General features: G+C 36.6%; 1 protein-coding gene across 4 annotated transcripts in view; it reads right to left on the bottom strand.

The window, feature by feature from the left end:
• Nucleotides 1-20852, bottom strand: part of CDK14 (cyclin dependent kinase 14) — a 600313-nt gene that overhangs the window by 467082 nt on the left and 112379 nt on the right. For all 4 annotated transcript variants that reach the window (XR_006211062.1, XM_042966088.1, XM_042966101.1 and 1 more), the window contains exon 3: nt 1017-1262. Coding sequence is in view for 3 of the 4 variants with exons in the window: in XM_042966088.1 (XP_042822022.1) it covers nt 1017-1262 (246 nt within the window). In the remaining variant the exon portion in view is untranslated. The remainder of the gene's footprint in view (nt 1-1016; nt 1263-20852) is intronic.

Below are 20852 nucleotides of genomic sequence, written 5' to 3'. Positions count from 1 at the left end.
CAGCACAGAGCCTGACATGGGTCTCGAACTCACAAACTGAGATCATAACCTGAGACGAAACCAAGAATAGGACGCTTAGTCAACTAAGCCACTCATGCACACCTGAAAACTACTTAATTTTAAAAGATCATAAGGTTTTTTAGAAGGTTAAACACAGGCCAGTTTTGGGAATATAAGTTTCAGTAAATATTTTACAGTCAAAAAGCAGCATTCACCTCAAAACATTATACCTCCTTAAGTCTAAAGGCAGGACTTGCCTTAATACAGTGTGAGTTTAGAAAATTTCAATATGATGAATAGGATTTCTCTTTAAGAAGATCAATTTTGGGGTGTTGGGGGGCTCAGTTGGTTAAATGCCCGACTCCTGATTTAGGCTCAGGTTGTGATCTCACAGTTTGTAAGACAGAGCCCCACATCGGGCTCTGTGCTGACAGAGTGAAGCCTGCTTGGGATTCTCTCTCCCTCTCTCTCTCCCCTTCCCTCTGCTAGTGCCCTCTCTCTTTGTGTCTCTCAAAATAAACATTTTTTTTAAAAGATCAATTTCAACATCTACCTCTTAAATTTTAAAATATTTGCACTGAAAACAAACTCGTATAAGACAAGTGAACAAAATTTAACACGAATTCTGAAGTGACATTCTTTGTCATTTGTGAATTTGCCAAACTTAAATCTATCTTTACTGCCCACAAAAACAGGGAAGTTCAATATCCTTTGCAAGGGTTTGAAATAGCAAAGGATCTTTAATTACAAATTCCTCTACCTGGAAACAACTAGGAAAAAAAAAAGAATTTTCCAAAAATAAGTTGAATCATCTGTCATTTGCCTGCTGGGTCCTTATGAATAAAGAGTCTGTATATAGATTGCGTGCTCTCTCTCTCCCCCAAAACATTAAACCACCCTGTGAGAGAATGCATAATCATGCACTGATAAAGCCTCTTGCCCTCTTCCAGCACAGCAAGGTACAACTCTAAGACGGATACTGCGGTTTCCCTGCTGATAAAGAAGACTGTACTTACCGAGCTGGGGCTGGAGTGCCGCCTAACTTTTGGTGACTCTTTGCCAGTGGAGGAGGACTTGAAGTTAATGCAAGCATTGTTCTCGGAATGCACCCTCTTTACTTGATTAGCTGGTTTCTCAAATGGGTCAAAGGTGCTCTGTGTCCTCTGAACCCTGACTTTTTTATCCTCAGGAATTGTGTCCAGGGGTTTGATCACTGAGTCCATTCCCTGGCAGTTCCGTGTAGACATCTTTGTGACACATATCTAGGAAAGAAGAAAAACAAATTCAGAACTCTCCACTGAAATTTTAATATCACTGAACACGCAATTTATTATTCTAGAAAGCATGCCAATTTCCATTTCAGGAAATACCCAGAAAGGCCACATTCTAAAAACTATACCAGCTTAAATCCCAATATGAAAAATTCTTCATAATCATTATGCTTATATTCATTTAGGGCAGACACTAAAAACGCTATCCATAAAATAAGAAGCTTAAGGTTCAGACTACTAGTGACCTAAGAAGGTTCTTGAACCCCATCACATGTTTTACCATCTGCCTGCAAGTGGGATTACTCTGAATCATTAGGAAGTTGGACAACTTGCCTTAATAATAATTGTTTTTTAAAAAAATCAGTTGAGCGAAGTTAGATGGGCATTTTAACTGATGGGTCATCATAGAAGCAGCTAACACAGCTAGAGAAAAAGGTCATCATGTTTTTCAAAAGTACATCTGTCCCCATCCTAAATTCATCTCCAAACTGGAATCTAAAACTTGAGCATATAAAAGAACTAATGGTTAGAGATGTTGAAAAATTGAAAACAGTGTTTTTTTTCTAATATCAAAACTAATGGATGCAAAGAAATAATACTGTAAAAGAGATACACGGAATAACTTTCATTTCAAAATCCACAAGACCCCTACTTGCTTCCCAACTTCCCTCACTCTCTTCCTACCCTGCCTGCCCTACTCTCTCAATTTATTTTAGTTTCTCTAACTTTTGCCCCATTGTTTTCCACTTTATGTTCTAAACCTTTTATTCTTCCTATACTCTGAAGACTTTGTTGTTCTTATTAAATAACTTTATGGCTTCTGGCTTGTTTGTGAAGCTAGGTAAACTCTCTTGTTCTCTCTAGAGAAAAGGCAACTCTGAAACTGCTTTTAAAGGTTTTTTTTTTCTTGCTGTGAAAAGTCTCCATGTCTTTATTTTAAAAATCAAGAAAACAGAAGACATTTAAGAAAACCCTGGACAATTAAAAAGAAAAATTCAAAGTATTTGAGTGTTATATATAGGATGATTCCATATGAGGAGCACATGTGTCTAGTGTGTGAATAGATACAGATAGATACAGATACAGATATATATGAAGACACACAAGTACAGATCTAGATACAAATATATGTATATGTATGTATGAGCACAGTAAAGGGTACAGAAGAAAACACCAAAACTGTTAACATAAGATACCTCTAGACATATGGAACTAAATTGGTAAAGGGTAAGATTACTAATTATTTATAGACCCTGTACTGTTTGAATTGCATAATAAACATATCTGGCAATGTAATTTTTGAAAACTGCTAAAGTAGGAAGGTATGTTTAACTAAATTATGCCCTTTCTTAAAATTTTTTAAACAAACAAAAAAAAAGTTTAATTAAATCTTAAGCAGCAGCTCTATCCTACAAGTATATTTCAACTGCAAAGCACAGGTTGAATTTTAATTAAGTCAAATGAGAAGGATATCATCATAAAACTGTTGAAGATGTCTTAGAAAGACTTAAGACAGATTTAGTGATAATTCTGACAAAATGTGTGCAGGATCTATATACAGAACTTACAAAACATGGCTGAGAGGAGTAAAGAAAAAAGGAAAAGAAACCAATTCATGGGTCTTTCAACTGACTGTGACACTTTCAGGAAGAAGCTAATCTCTGTTTCAGCCATAAAATATTACCAGTTTCTTACTTAACTTAAAAGGAGATTTACATATGCATATATAAAGCAAATGAGGTAAGGAATGTATATAAAATGATAATATAAAAAGATGTACATGTGGACTGAATTGATACACGGATAACAGGAAAATGGTGACTATATTTGAACTCCAACTCTATCCTTGAAGATAGCACTAGGAAGCAGAATGCCACAGAAACATCTCCTACTTTTGCAAAAGGAGACTACAGAGTTCACCCTGCATTCCATTTAACCCAATATTCTACTTTTTATTCAAGGTCCTTGAACTATCTTAGTAAAATATATTTTATCACATAGAATATTAGCTTTTCTCTATATAGGAAAATATGTGAAAACCTTTTTCTAGATATAGGGGGGAACTTTATGCTGTAAAAATTGGTAACACATGGAGACCAACACAGCCACAGCAACAAATATTAGCAAAGGCTAAATGACAAATGTCACTTCATCATGTCAGCAGAAGAAAGAAGAGTTCTAAGGGCACCATCAAAGTTGAAAGAATAAACTTAATTCTTAACAAGTTCATGAAACTGCATAAACTCATATAAACCTGTCATTTGCTGCTCTTTGTGCTACCAGTTCTCACAAAGCTAAGACTCACAAGATTACTTGTGAAGTTTAGGAGACAGAGGGACTCCGACTGGAAATCTCGATAAATTCTCTGAGTCTATACAATTTAAATAAGAGAAATTGTTAGAGAATCTACTGCAAGTAAGGTCTTATCTCCTTCCTCATATTTTATATCAAGGGTCCTACATTTATTTATATGTTCAGTCAGGTAGCCTCTCATTTTATAGATATAACTATAACATACTTGATAATTGTAAACATCAGTGTGACCTATGCCCCTAGGAAAACCAGCCTCTCTAAAGTATTCTACCATTAAAACCAAAGAGTGGCAGCCTTTTCCTAATTTTTAAGATGAAAAAGTATTCCTTTTTTAAGTTTATTTATTTATCTTGAAAGAAAGAGAGAGAGAGAGAGAGAGAGAGAGAGAGAGAGGGAGAGAGAGAGAGGCAAGTGGGAAAGGGGCAGAGAAAGAGGGAGAGAGAATCCCAAGCAGTCTCCATGCTGTCAGAGCCTGACATGGGACTTGATCTCAATAACCCAGAGATCACTTTCTGAGTCACAATCACTGAGCCACCCACGTGCCCCAAGGAAAAAGCTATTTCAACAAAATTTTCTGAACTGAAATATTTCCCACATTCTTAAGCACTTCACATTTATCATTTTTGTCATCTACTAACAAACAACAAAATACAAGTAGAAACTATCATTAACATAAAATAAACTACTTGGAAATAGTATACTTATGTGGAAACATGCCTATGGTTGTGATTTTATTTACTACATTCATAATATAATTTCTTGCTAGTTAGTTTGTAGTTCATATGATAATTTTAAATATTTCAGTATCCCATCGCGGTTTGCAGAGTACCATATTTTCCAGGTATCCCATCAGCAGAACACACTTGAGGCTCACTATCTTCTTATCCAGTTCCATGCAGGCAAGAATGTTGTCTACATTACTGCACCCTTTTCCTACAGTGCCTCACCTGGTGCCTGGCCCACAAGAAAGCTCAATAAGGTTCTGTCTAATTATCATCAGATCTAAGAAAGTTGAGTCAAAGAAATAGTCTGGCTCTGTTGCTAAAAGTACCGAATCTCTGAAACGTTTATTATTTAAAAGCTATTGTCAGAAAGACAGCAGTCCTGACAGGAAAAATAATAAACATACATGTATATGCATAAAATGTATTAACAAAAGATTTTTTTAACTACAAGCTCATTGTGACAGAATTTTAAAATGACACTTAATGTCCCTCACCTTTGGAAGGCAGCTATGCTCATGACTATACCCTAAATGCAATGTCTCTCACCTTTGAATAATCCCCTCCCTTTTGAGTGTGAATATGATGAGATCACTCCCATGATTATATTGTGTGATATGGCAAATGAGAGATTATCCTGAGTGGGCCTGACCTAGTGAGGCAAGCTCTTTAAAAGCAGAGAGTTTTCGGGGCGCCTGGGTGGCTCAGTCGGTTGAGCATCCGGCTTCGGCTCAGGTCATGATCTCACAGTCTGTGAGTTCAAGCCCCGCGTCGGGCTCTGGGCTGACAGCTCAGAGGCTGGAGCCTGCTTCTGATTCTGTGTCTCCCTCTCTCTCTGCCCCTCCCCTGCTCATGCTCTGCCTCTCTCTGTCTCAAAAATAAATAAAAACATTAAAAAAAATTTTTTTTAAAGCAGAGAGTTTTCTCCAGCTAGTCGCCGAAGAAAAAGAGAGATGTGACGTGGGCATCCTGGAAGAAAGCAAACATTTCATGCCGTGAACTGAAACGGAGACCACACGGCACAGCACTGTGAGCAGCCTCTAAGAGCTGAGAGTGCTCGCTGGCTAACAACTAGCAGGAAAATGGGGACTGTGCTCCTGTTATAACCACAAGAAAATTATTTCTGCCAACAACAGTGATTGAGAGGATCGTGAGCCCCAGGTAAGAACTACAACCATGCCCAACATCTTGATTTTGAGTGAGCCCAAGGGCAGAAAAACCAGCCGTGTTGCTCCTGGACTACAGAAACTGAGCTAAGAAGGTAGTAAGTTTGTGGTGATATGTTACACAGCATTAGAAAACTAATATGCTTACTTTACTGAAATTGTTTAAAGTACTTTGATATTTGAGCAGAATGTTCTTAGGAACATGTCGCAGATACCATTTCCTGAATTTGATATACTGTATCAGATTCAGGAGAAAATAAGTGATGATTCTTATGACTACTATCAGTAAATGACCATATATCACGAGTTTTCTGCAGGATGTAACTCCATCAGCATTATAACATCCACAAACAAGTTCTCTACATAATTAAGTTTATACACAATTAATCTTGGTCTCCATTTTGCCTGGGGTTGATGTGAATAACATCACTATCAGCACCTGCTTTGTACATGTATCTTCATCCAGGAAAGTAATCTATACTTGAATTTTCCACATAGGGCAGAGTGACCGCTCTGGAAAAGTTTCAAGTTTCCAACATTTGGGACAAACAACTTAAACGTGATCTAGCTACCTCTGTTAACCACAAGCAGAAAAGAAAGTAGGATCCAGATCCTTCATAAAGATATAGGGAACCAGCCTTGTTGACCTCATGAGCTTGTCAGGCGACTCACCCTGCAGACCCCCAAAAGAGGAAAGGGTTAGGTCTAGAGAAAGGTGCAGGCAAGATGAACTAAGAATAGTACTCATTTCCCCTAGAAAGCTGCAATTTCTGGCAGCTCATTGAATAAAATTATTGAAGAACCCCAGGTTATGTGAAGAGAAGAGTACTAGCAATGAAAGAACATTCTAGAAGTCAGATTATACACAGGTGCTACTGCGCAAGTCTTCATCTGATTCCTTCTACAGCCTCTCAGCAATCTAAATAAACATTCCCCCTACCAAATAGAATCACTTTGTTCCCTCAACAAAATGCTTATGGTCAGTGCAGTAGAAAGTCTTGATGATACACATAATCTGACACTATAACAAAAATCAAGGACAGAAGCATGATAGGTCAAATTGGGAAAAATCAATGGGAACTGTTCCATAACCTCAAAAAGGCAGAGTTTTCCGAAGGCTTACTAACTTTCATGTGTACCCCCCCTGGTGTCCAGATTTTGGTCTATGTTCCAATTCTTCACTATGAAAAAAGAGGAATCCTTGAAAGTAACCTGACTCTAGTTCACAGGGTAGGAAACACAAAACAGCTGTGAAATATCCAGCTGTTACCAGAAAACTAGGATCCTTTTAGAAATGTCATGGGCAATGCTAGAAGGGACAAAGGAGTCTGCCTATAGGGATTCCTAATAGCCAAATGGTGGTTATGTATTTGCCCAGCACCAGAAAAATAAAATTATGGTTAAGTGGAACAAGCTGAGTTATTGGAAGACCATGAGTTCAATATGATTTCAAAAGAGGGAAGTTAATATAAAGGGCAAAGGGCAGTTATAAAATAAAAGAAGCATGAATATAATAGGATATGGTTGGTTTTAATACATGGAACTGCATTAAGGAGTAAGGCAACTGGTGCTAGAAAAAGTAGGAACTGTACCCCAAAAACAGGAATGATTGGCCAGGGTCTGTGGAGCCCTAGGCAGCACAAGTGTAGAAAGAGCAGCAACACAGCATGCTCTAATAACAGACCAAAGAGTATGTGATGTTGCCTAAGCAATGTTTTACAAAGAATATGTCTAGTGGAGAGACACCAGACTACAAAGAAAACTTATGTGAAACTGAAGTGGGAGGCATTTTTTGGAAATGAGTTAAATTGTAATAACTAAGTGAAATTTAACCCTTCAAAAGAAGACTCAACTGACTGCTAACCAGTGACTCAGATCTGAATCACTCTGGAAAAAGCAACCAAGACCCCAATGTTGTTACTCAGATCCTATAACCTCTGCTATCTAAGAAGGCTCTGTTTTATTTGTGGATCTGTAAAGATTACACCACCCCAAGAAGAGTCAAAAAATAGTACTGAAACCCCTTGGAAATAATTTAAATAAGTGGATCTATAACCCTATAGAAGGTATAGAGAAGGTATAAAAAGACACACAGAAATAATAAAATTAATTAAACCCACAATGTTGGTGTTTTAAATAGGATGAGTAGAAGTAGAGTAATATAATTTGCAATAATCATATTTGTGCTTGTTTTCTTTAAGGTATCTGAATTATGTTAAAATAATCAGTCACAGTAAATTAGTGTTTGAAATTAAGGGAATTTAATTAAGTCAGTAATCCATGCTTAACTGTACTGAGACAAATTGCTTTTCAAAATTGCATTTATCAGCTATACATTTTTTAAGAACATAGGCACTTGTCTAAGTACGAAGGCCATAGGATGTTCCAGGCACAGAAGACCCTTGGACATTCTGTAACCATCAGCTTTCACTGTCCTTACATATACTTTGTTAGTGCCCTCCACATAGGGCACACCAAATCATAGAATTCCTCCCACACCAAGCCATGTTCCCACTATATTATTGTTCAAGATTCCTTTTTCGCATGTGGCTGTCAAGTGTTCCCAGCCCCACTTATTAAACAGACTTTTTCCCATTGTATATTCCTGCCTCCATTGTCATAGATTAACTAACCATATAAATGGGCATTTATTTCTGGGCTATTACATTTTATTGATCTATATATCTGGTTTTGTGCCAGTCCTGTACTGTTTTAATTACTATAGCTTTGTAGTATAGCTTGAAATCTAGGAGTGTGAAACCTCCAGCTTTGTTCTCCTTTCTCAAAATGGTTTTGGTTATTTCGGGTCATATATGGTTCCATACAAATTTTAGTATTATTTATTCTAGTACTATGAAAAATGCCATTGACATTTTGATAGAGATTTTGCTGAACCTGTAGATTGCTTTGAGTAGTATAGACATTTTAACAACATTAATACTTCCAATCCATGAGCACTGTATATCTTTCCATTTATTTGCATCATCTTCAATTTCTTTCATCAATGTCTTACTGTTTTTAGAGTATTAGGTCTTTCACTTCCTTGGTTAAGTTTATTCCTAGTTATTTTATTGGGGTTTTTTTGACACAAATGTAAATGGGACTGTTTTCTTAAATTCTCTTTCTGATAGTTATTAGTGTATACAAACACAACACATTTCTGTATACTGATTTTGTATCCTGAAAATTTACAAAATTCATTTATCAGTTCTAATAGATTTTTGGTGGAAGGTTTAGGATTTTCTATATATAGTATCATGTCATCTCTAAATAGTTACGGTTTTACTTCTTATTTTCCAATTTGGATGCCTTTTATTTCTTTTTCTTGCCTAATTGTTATGGCCAGGACTTCCAATACTGTTAAATAAAAGTGGCAAGAGTGGGCATCCTTGTTTTGTTTCTTCTTTTTTTTTTTAATTCATGCTAGTTAAAATACAGTGTAGTCTTGGGTTCAGGAATAGAACCCAGTGATTTATCTCTTACATATGACACCCAGTGCTCATCCCAAAAAGTGCCCTCCATAATGACCATCACTGATTTAACCCATCCCCCCACCCACCACCCCTCCAGCAACCTTTAGCTTGTTCTCTGTAGTTGAGAGTCTCTTATGGTTTGCCTCCCTCTCTTTATTTATTTTTTCTTCCCTTCCCCTACATTATTTATTTTGTTTCTCAAATTCCACATATGAGTGAAATTATGTATTTGTCTTTCTCTGACTAACTTATTTCACTTAGCATAATACCCTCTAGTTCCATCCACGTTGTTGTAAATGGCAAGATTAACTCTTTTTCATCGCCACGTAGTATTCCTGTGTGTGTGTGTGTGTGTGTGTGTGTGTGTGTGTGTGTGTACACATACATACATACATACATACCACATCTTTATCCATTCATCAGGCAATGGACATTTGGGCTCTTTCCATAATTTGGCTATTGTTGGTAGTGCTGCTATAAACACAGGGGTGCATGTGCCCCTCAAGTCAGCATTTTTTGTATCTTTGTCTCGTTTCTCATCTTAAAGGAAAAGCTTTCAGCTTTTCACCTTGAGTATGACGTTAGCTGTGGGTCTGTCATACATTGCTTTTATTACGTTGAGGTAATTCCCTCTGTACCCACTTGTTTAAGAATTTTTATCTTAAATGGGTGTTGAATTTTGTCAAAGGCTTTTCCTGCAGCTGAGATGCATCATATGATTTTTATGCTTTGTTCTGTTAATGTGACAGATCTGTTTCCACAGGCAAGAACAAAAGTGGCAACAAATGAAATTACATCAAACTAAAAAGCTATTATACCATCAACAAATAAAAAGATAACCTACTAAATGGGAGAAGATATTTACAAATGATATATCCAATAAGGGATTAACATCCAAAATACATCTTTATAGAACTCATATAACCCAATATAAAAACCAAAGACAATTTGAATAAAATATGGGTTAATAAACCCATTAATAAACTGAATAAACATTTTTCCAAAGAAGACATAGAAACAGCCTACAGGTACATGAAAAGGGAAATGCAAATCAAAACCACAATGAGATAGCACTTCTTCCCTGTCAGAATGGCTATTATCCAAAAGACAAGAAATAACAAGTGTTGGTGAGAATGTGTAGAAAAGGGAACTCTTGTCCACTGCTGGTGGGAATGTTAATTTGTTGAAGCCATTGTGGAATACAGTTTAGAGATTACTCAGAAAATTAAAACTATAAATACCATATGATCCAGCAAGGCCACTTCCAGGTATTTATCCAAAGAAAACAAAAACACTAGTCTAAAAAGACATATGCACACCATATATATCAAAGCATTATTTACAATAGCCAAGAGACATAAACAACCTAAATCTCCTTCAGTAGATGAGTGGATAAAGAGGGTGTTTTATATATAGTGTAAGTATATAAATATCATGGAATATTATTCAGCCATACAAAAGAAGGAAATCTGGCTATCTGCAACAATATGAGTCAATCTAGAGGGTATTATGCTAAGTGGAATAAGTCAGACAGGGAAAGACAAACACCGTCTGTTTTCACTTATATGTGGGATCTAAAAAACAAAACAAAGGAACAAATGAAATAGAAACAGATTCACAGATACAAAAGACAAACAGATGGTTGCCAGAAAGGAAGCGGGTAGGGGGATGGACAAACTAGGTAAAGGGAATTAAGAGGTACAATCTTTTAATTATAAAATAAGACATGGGGATGTACAGCATAGGGAATATAGTCAATAATATTGTAGCAACTTTGTATGGTGACAGATGGTGACTAAAATTATTGTGGTGACCATTTCATTGTATATATACATATCAAATCACTATGTTATTCACCTAAAACTAATACAAAATTATATGTCAATTCTTCTTCATTTAAAGAAGGCTCTTCTCAAAAATTACCTTTGCTCAGACGCTCCTGTTGATTAGATCCCACTCACCATTTAGTTTGCTCCAATATTTTACATACCCTGGATTATAATTATTCTTTTTGTGATACTTTAACCTCAAGAACTTGACCATCTTCTCCAATTGGCAAAGACTGTGTTTTCTATTTATTTTATAGCCCTAGAGCACCTTTACCTTCAAATCTCCAATTGAAGGGTCTAGCAAAGGTTTTTGGCTAATTCAGGGAAAGTAACAGTTTTACATAAATTAAGAGTGGTTTTCTCAATTCACAGGGCCACAAGAAGACACCTTTGGTATCCATTCCCAAGGCCCATCACAGGAAATAGTTGTGCTATCAGTACTGCCTGGAAATAACAGACATTCCAATATTAACAGGAATAAGGCTTTGTCTTCTCTATGACTGCATTTTTGTTCCTTGGTCTTGTTGATGAGAAAACTAAAGTGACAAAATTTACATAAGCAGGGACGTTTCAAGGTAGTAGTAGATAGAGAAAAAAGAAGAAATCATCACAAATACCCAAATAAACTTCTGTTCTTTTATTTTTTTCCAGTAAATTCAATAGAACCTGGAATTCAAACAAGGTTAGAGATGTATCCACAAATTTGGGTGTTCATTGGAATCAATTATTTTAGTTCACATGTCATTAACAGGGGTTTGAACATAAGCTGTCAGACTCAAAACTCAGTAAAAATGGTCAGAAATTAAAATAGTGTTGGAGGCTCCAAAAGTCACAGTTTGACCTATGATTTTAGCTTGGAGCTATGTAAAATCCAGACAACTGTCTACCAAACTCACAGCAGTGGATCTGAAAGAGCACAACTTAATTCAGTTAAGGTTGGCATTCATTTCAAGTGAATTCATTCAGGCTGAAAATTGTCCCCTTGAATCAACCATTTTCTGGTGATCGGTATTTTACTCAGTTCATGGTGTGATCTTGTCCACTTCTTCACCACACACTCTTCATGAAGACAGACATTAGGGTAAGAACTGGTTTAAAGGACTCCAAGCTAACCCACAGCAAATACTGTATTATGCATCAGGCAATAAAATAGGTCATGGTCTTTTGACACTCATGATAGAAACATCCATGACAGGTCCAATACAAAACTGGCAAATATAAATAGGCAAAAATCTTGATACTAAAACAACCTCTTATATTTGTTTACCCCCTCATCCACTACCCTGTGAGAGTCTGATGGGCTTCTCCTATTCCCTGTCTCCTCTCAAAATCTCCCAAGAATAATTAAAAAAAAAAAGCTATCATCAGTCATCTACAAGTTTTTGAACACTTAAACCAAAATATAACCTCTCCCAGAATTACTTAAACTTTAAGCATTATAGAATAAAAAGCTTCATTCCCTTTTAAAAGGAATTTCAGCTATGGAGGCATAGGTGGGCAAGGTATTCTGGTGGGCAGGGAGCTAGTGAGGTGAGTAGGAAGAATTTCTAATGCTACTGGAATCATAACCCTTGACAGCTGCCTTCATCTCTAACCTAACTTGCAATATCTACAAGTATGTTCACTCTCTTTGACTGTGGCCATCTTTTTCTCACATGTGTGCATGTCCATGTGTGTATGTGTGTGTGTGTGTGTGTGGGTGGGTGTGTGTGTGTGTGTGTGGGTGTGGGTGTAAAGGTGGCAGTGTGGTTACATGAAGATATGGGATGGGTTACCTATATGTACATAAAGGGATATATGCATGAATGTATTTTTACATACAGCTATGTTTTATTGGAACCAAGCTCTTGCCTAAAATCACCTTCAGAACATTAGCAAACATACAGGCAAGCCTGCTGCCCACATAAGTCACATAGCGACTTAGATTAAGTCGCTTAAACTCTCTGAATCTCAGTCTTCTCGTCTGTAAAATGATACAGCTGGCGTAAATAGCTCTTAATACCTTCTAAAACTTGACTGTTCTATTATAAACTCTAGGCAGCAGTTTATAGCTGAAAATGATTTTAAATAGATCAACTAGGCCAGACACATAAATTCACTTCTTTGTGCTTCCTTTTATGTTCCATTTCCCTTAAGATTTTAGGTTTAGCAAGCAGGCAGCCAGGTTCACACCACGAACACTTCTCCTGATCTCTCCAGTCTCTGTGGGTCTCCCTTCACTCCAAAATCCTGGCATTGTTTCTCAGTGATGGCATCCTGGGCCTTTGGCTGACAAATTATTTGCAAGCAGCATGATGCAGCAGGTCACATGGTAGGATGTTTGGCAACCCTCGCTCTGTCTACTAAATGCCAGTCGCGTCCTTATGTCACTGACACAACCAAAAATGCCCACACAAAAGAACATCGTCATCTTTAGATTGTACTTCATAATCTGTCACTTAAATATATGCTGTTTTACATGCTTTCATATAAACCACTGTGTAACTTATTTTCATGTGTTCGGTTTATTCTGCTGGGATGGGAGGAGGTCTTTGTTTTGCTCTATTATGTGTTCATTATATTTCTGTGACCAGACTGTAAACACCTTGAACACAGAAATCATTATCTTCCTTTCCTTTAAATATTGGGCTCCCCAAAGCCCAAAAGATGGCATGAAATGGGTATTCTGTTAATATTTACTCAAAGATGGAATGTTTTCCTTACTATGAGCTGTCCCCTTTAACTAAACATAGGCCAGTTAAAAAATTAGTCCTACCTACATAACAATGAGGCACCTTCTGAGCCTAGATCTCTTCCAGTCAATGAAAAGGCTTTCACCAGTTGTTCCTACTCACCAGAATTCAATGTCTATTACTGTGATTTAATTTAAAAATGCTTATTTTTCTACTGACTTCTTTGGGGTCTGACCTAATTTCATTTAAATCCTGAATCCACTGGCTAACGGACACAGTTGAATGGACGATTCTTGAAGACACTACATTCCTTTATGTCACTTCAGTGACTATAGTTTTGTTATGACCCTTACTGGGCTTCAAGGCTTACCACCAAGAGGCTTGATAATTGTTTTGCTAGTTTTATCATGAAATATTCACGTGGTCTTCTCAGCACCTTAACCTTTAATATATATTACTAAAATAATTTGTTAGTTGCTTTCCCTTCTGTTATAATTATATTCCTGACTTAGATACACATGATACAGTCTGCTTACAGGTTTGCAAAGATAGATGCTTTTATTTACTAACTTCCAGGTTCTTGATTTCATCCAAACCATAATGATGGATTTAACATAAAGTTTAATGAACTGTGTGAACACACACAGTAAGGACAAAAATGCCCTCTTGATTGTTGGCTGTGGCCTATATAGATAGGTTTTTTGGAATGTAGCTACCTTTGGGAATCAGGATTTTATCTGGAATATTGTCTAATATTCTGCAGTGGACCAGCAGCACTGGCAATGCCTGGGATCTCAGCCCACCCCCCTTAAGTCCTACTGAGTCAGAACCTGTGTTTTAACAAAATCCCCAGGGGATTGGTGTGTATGTAAAAAGTTTGAGGTGCAGTGCTCTAAACCATAAAATGATAGATTCTGCTGGTATGGCCAAATAAGAGATTGAGATTGTGAGAGAGGTCAGGAGTTTTAGAAGCTAAATTTGTTTCAAACTCTCAGTACCACAAGTGATAATCATTTCAATATTCCTTGTGTAAGATTTTTACTCAAACTTCCCGCAAAAGATCGTGGCAATTTCAGCTAATCCTTTAATATAAATTTGAACTCTAAAATAAAATTGTCCAATAAGGTATACCCAACTTATTTATAAAATTTTTTAAAGTAATGGGATCAGGGGCACGTGGGTGGCTCAGTCATTTTAGCGTCTGACTTCGGCTCAGGTCATGATCTTACGGTTTGTGAGTTCGAGCCCTGCATCAGGCTCTGTGCTGACAGCTCAGAGTCTGGAGCCTGCTTCAGATTCTGTGTCTCATTCTCTCTCTGCCCCTCCTCCACTTGTGTTCTGCCTCTCTCTGTCTCTCAAAAATAAATAAATGTAAAAAAAATCTTTTTAAAGCAATGGGATCAGAGTAAGCAATAAGCATAGAATAAAGAATATACATGGGTCACAACAGCATACTTAACGTCACCTCCTGTGTAGAAATTTGTGAATTTACGTATTTCTAATACAGAAGCACTGTTTTGCCACTGGCTACCATATCTATGAAAAAACATTGCCACAAAATTATTCTAAGGAGATTTAAACCCAGAATATTACTTTGCTCTTTATTTACCAGAGTTTATTTGGTAGCTTTAAAAAACAGAAACAAAATTTTTAAAGGAACCTAACATTTGCAAAGAGTACCACATAGCCTAAAGGTCCTCCCCTGGGAGGAAAAAAAAGACCAGCCCTTTGCCTATATGAAATACTAAACACGTCCTACCTCAGACTGGACAAGGGACATGAACTCCTATTCACAAGCAGAAGGGCACAGCAATTCTGCAGAAGTTTGGGTGTCACTGTTTCCACTAAAAACATACTAAATATTCCAAAAGGGTCAAGAGGAGGAAAAAAAAAAGGTATGTGAATTTTCTTTTTTTTTTTTTTTTTAATGTCTATTTATTTATTTTGAGAGGGAGCATGAATGGGGAAGGGAGAGAGAGAATCCCAAGCAGGCTCCACGATGTCAGCACAGAGACTGATACAGGATTTGATCTCATGAATGATGAGATCATGACCTGAGCTGAAATCAAGAGTCGGAAGCTTAACCAACTGAGCCACCCAGGCACGCTGGATATGTGAATTTTCTGACTGTCATGTGACATTCATAATTATAAGCTGGTTAAAATTCCATCATGGAAAAAAACATAGCATTCATATCATATGGCCAAATGAATACATTGGGAGGTGAAATATTAGAATTGATATCAATATTACCTAATATCTACCCTCTCCCATTTATAGCCAGAGGGCTCAGAAAGGGGGCACATGATATGAGAATCCCCATAACGCAGTAAGGGAGTGGCTTTGTTGAGATTCCGCAAAGCAAAAGCCTATTCCAACCTACAAAATTCCCACAGCTGCAGTGAGGAATTAGAATACCCATTCTCGACAAAACAGAAGAATCAAGCTACACAAAGTGGCTCACAACGCATGGCTAATTAGTGTCTTCATCAAGACACTATTCCCTTACAGCTCTTATTCTAGAAAAGAAAAAGTCTGGTCTGCAAATAGGGACCTTTTTCCCCCTCTCTCATAGAATGTACAGGTTTAAATATAGCTTTTCTTCTTATTCTGGTTTGTCCTGGGTCCTAACCTCAGAAAGGGAAACCAGAATGTGTTTTCAAAGGACCCCACATCATGCAGAGTTATGAGATTACCTGGCAAGAAGGAGTAATATTACCTACAGCAATTTAAAAATATCTACCATGGCAGAAGTACTAATAATCAGAAAACAGATCAGGCTGAACTCAGATTCACAGTTGTCTGAAATGATTAACATGGTCCAGGATGCTTTCCACCTATATACATACGCTCACTGTTTGAGGGTTTTTGGGATTTGTTTGTTTGTTTCATATCATGAGGACCAGAGAAACTGTCATTTGTCTCATTGTGCACATGATAGTCTCAGGTATTTTCTGAATTCTGTTTTGTTTCTCTTCTGACTTTCATTGCACCATCCATAGCTTCTTTGTACTAAGCCAGGCTGGTTCTTCCTTTATATGTATACCTTTCAAATATCTGTAGCTCGCTATTCTGTCCCTCATGTAAGATAAAGCATCCAGAAGGCATAATAACATTAAAAATGGAAACTGAAAAAACACACTACTGGAGGTGCTGACTGATCCATTAGGGCCTGAATTTCTTTCCCCTGGTAACCATATGAACAGCGTTTAAAAATAAAGATTATAAATATTTTTAAATTCCTTCCCTGGAGGAAAAATAAAATTGTGTACTATCTTTTTACTCTAAAACAGATGGCTATATAAATAAGTACAACTTCTATCTCCTCACCTACGATACCCATCTTTTTAATAAAATTTAGATTATTAATGCTTTAATAATAATTTAGTGACTCATGTCAAGAGTGATGTTATAAAGTTTAAAAGTTTAATGTTTTTATTCTAATAAAATAAATTGCGATGCAAACCTGACCAAAGAATTCAGAAAAATATAGGGCATCACTCAATATAGGATTGACTTTTGAAGCGCCTCAGATTTTCAGAGAATCATATGTGGGTCACTAACCACACAGAGCTTATGAAGAGAAACACAGGGAACAATGACCCTTTGGGGAGAAAATGGAAGTATCTTTCAATGCAGCTTTAACAAGTGGTCCATCTATTGTAAAGAGTTAAAATTTCAGCAATAATAAATCTGACAGCAATCCATTAATAATAAAGTCCTAACTGATTTCATGACAACCGGTTCTGTAAATCTTTCCTATGACTGACAAAAGTCAATAGTGACTCCGAACAGAGAGAGTGAAGGTGAATAGAACAGACTAGTTGGATACACATATCCTGCTGCTTGGCTGCCACCTAAAAATAAGCACTAATGCTTCCAGAAACATGCCACTGTCCTCTTTGTATTCTAGCTAGACCTCATTTAGCTTAGGAGTAAGCCACAGGGGCAAACTTATCTCAGTTAGGCGGAAGAGGAAGTTTATGGAACATATACCTTTCTAAAAAACCTACCAGATGATCAATGGATAAATCTTCTTTTTATCCACTCAAACATAAGAACACTAAGAATTGCCAAATATGCTCAATAATCAAACGAACTGGAAAAGGATCTTGGGCAAGATAAATGCAAGTTGATTGAAAAGAGAGATGGCAATTAAGGATTTCTAGATGACAATGATAATGATGAGGGTTATTATTGAGCTCTTATTATATGACAGCTACTATGAAAGATGCTTTATAAGTAGTTCCTAAATCTCTACAACCAACCCATGAGGTATGATTACTATTCCAATTTTACAGATGAGTAAATTGAGGCACACAAGAATTAAGTAGCATGTCCAATACCATGAAGAGAGTAAGCACTGGAAATGAGATTTATTCCAAGACTCTGACTACAAAGCCCAACCTCTTGACCACTGGGTTGTCTTCCTTACATGTTCCCTGGGATTTGCATTTTGAGAGAAATAAGTAAAGAACAGACCTTGTCTGTAACACTTTTCTCTTTCTCCCTTTTCCTGGTGCAAAAGAATGTACTTTTAAAGCTGAGTAGAATAGGTGCTCTGTGGTTTAAGGCTTTCTGACCCATTCTCCCCTCATCTCTCACTATTTCTACCACCACCACCCAAACTTAACATGCCTTTAACTACACTGATTCTGAATCAGCCTCACATCAAAAGTCAAGGCTGAACAGCAAGGTAGTTAGGGGGCGAAAGCATTAAGATCATTAAAAAGGACAGGCTGATGGGAAAGATGGAATAACTTAGGCATTAGACATTGCCATATTGAATCTTCCTCTCCCATATACGTTTGTGTTTCCTGAATAGTATGTTAAAGGCATGGACATAAACCGCTGATCTAATTTATGAATCATCAAATCAGTTGATGGCAGATAAATGGATAGCTCTGGGAGCCTTAACTTGTTTTCTAAAAAGGATTCTTTATCAAACAAACAAACAAACAAAAACAACCCATCTGGATTTAAGATAAGAAGTATCAGGGAGAAATCTGAGAAAGAGAATGCTACATTGATAAAACCAGGTTTACCCTATCCAATGGAAAACTGCTGAATATGGCAAAAAGTTTACACTCTCTCCTATCCCTCTCTGCCCAACTCAGAAGACACATGTTTTTAGATGGAGTGTCCACTGAAAGAAGGCTTGCAGTATGTATCAGGAAACTGAGTAAAGTCTCACTTTCCCATTGGTTGAATGAATGGTGATGAGCCAATTAGACAACACACTTGCTGAAGAACCTTCCAATTCTAAGAGTCTTCCAATTCTATAAGAGGACCTCAACATGATCAGATAGAATAAGGGAAATGAAGCAGAGTGGGTGAAATCTGAATGTCAATAATGGCAAAAGCCACAGTCCAGCCTTCCATTGAATATATCAGCTGTCTGTTGTTCTCTATCACCAAAGAACTGACATGAAAATCTAAGTAGCCCAATTACCATGCTCAATTACCAGGCCAAGTAAAGAATCCAAATGTAATACCCTCAGTATTACATAGATCATACCTTCAGTGCATTTCTGTTCTTCATTCCTTGCTCCTCCCCATAGGCTTTTAGTTTTAGCATACCTAAAGTACCTACTATGGTGCCCAAATGGAAACTTGCTGTAGTGAAATCATATCAGGGGTAGGGAATTCTGGTGTTTCCCATGTAAAAAAGCATATATTAAAAAGTAATGAAATTCTGGCACAGGCTACAACACAGACAAACCCTGAAAGTATGCTAAGTGAAATCAACCAAACATAAAAGGATAAGTACTATACGATTCAACTTGATGAGGTATGTAGAATAGGCAAATTCATAGACACAGAAAATAGGCTAGAGAATACCAGGGATGGAGGGAGAGAAAATAGGGAGTTACTATTTAATGGGTACAGAGTTTTTCTGTATGGGATGATAGAAAAAGTTCTGGAAATGGATAGCAGTGATGGTAGGAAAACATTGTGAAAGTACTTATTGCCAATGAATTGTACACTTGAAAATGGTTAAAAAGATAAGTTTTGTGTTATGCGCATTTTATACCATAATCAAAAATGAAAAAAAAAAACCTGCTCTAAAATTTCTCCTTGAAATATTTTTAAAAAGAGTACATGGTAAGTTCCATGAGGACAGGCACTAGATATTTTTTATTCACATGACAGAGTAGCTATACTGTCACACAGTAGACTCTCCATAAATGTTTGTTTAACAAATAAGTGATGAAAAGAAAATAGAAGGAGTCTCCTAAGGAGAAAATATAATATTTAAAAAGCATCAAATTTACTTATTCATGAGAAAGAATAAAAAGCATATTCCAGAGAAAAATACTAATGCCACTCTATCTAATCTCCCTCAGGGAAGGGAGAGTATCACTTCATTGGTACTTCCTCACAGCAGGTCTTACAATGTTTTATACATAGTAGATGGCTAATAAATGTTTGCAGAATGAAGAATTAAAAAGTACATGATTGTAAAATCAATGTTATTTAACAGCCCTCCCTTCCCCTTTTTAAAAATTACTTACTTTTTACAAATACAATTTCTTCTGTAATAGGGTGAAAAAACAAACCTCATGGCTTATACAAAGTAAAGGTAAAAATATAAACAGCTAGAACATATCACTCTCAGAAAAACAACAATAACAACAAACACAGAGCACATCATCTGAACAGAAGAAAAGTTTTTTTTAGGAAAAGAACAACTGAAGTATGGAAAAGAACAGCTTATAGTCCATATTGACTTTTTAGAAAGTAATAAATAGTTAAAATACAAGAAAACTTAAATTATCTTTGGAAGAAATCCAAACATTCACTTCCAGAAAGCAACGCCCCACCTTTACAATAAATAGTTGAGTAAACGTAGAAGGATATTTAAGGCTCCTAGTTGCCCGCCCCCTACCAAAAAAAAAAAAAAAAAAAAAATTCTCTCACTTGTCTATCAAGTAATCAGGTGTTCTTTCTTAAAAATACTAATGTCACAAAATTATATACAACTGGCTTATGGCCAGCATGCTACAGCAAGTTACTGATGATTTTCTCAACTGATATTCACTATTTACATCATTTACATTTTACATGATTTGCTGAGTTAAAGTATACATAAGTGGAATATTTTTAAAGCAAAAAAAATCAAATGCTGACCCCCTTAGCATTCAGCATCTATATAGGACATGGATCCTAATAAATTCACCAGAACCCTGTAAGGTAGTAGTCTCACATTGAACAATATTATAAAAACATGTTCTTCAACTTCAACTGTCCCCCACCCCCAATACTGTGTGCCAATTAACAAAGGAAATAGAAATTCAACCCCTGTAGATATCAAGGTTTACATTTCTGTCTCTCAACTGTTATCTTCATCATAAGCAGGTAAGCATCATTTTGGAGTCGCCTGCCTGCTGTCCTAGTCCTTCATG

Source organism: Panthera tigris, chromosome A2 (assembly GCF_018350195.1).
Source record: "Panthera tigris isolate Pti1 chromosome A2, P.tigris_Pti1_mat1.1, whole genome shotgun sequence".
Lineage (NCBI taxonomy): Eukaryota > Metazoa > Chordata > Mammalia > Carnivora > Felidae > Panthera > Panthera tigris.
This window is presented reverse-complemented; position numbering and strand designations above follow the sequence as displayed.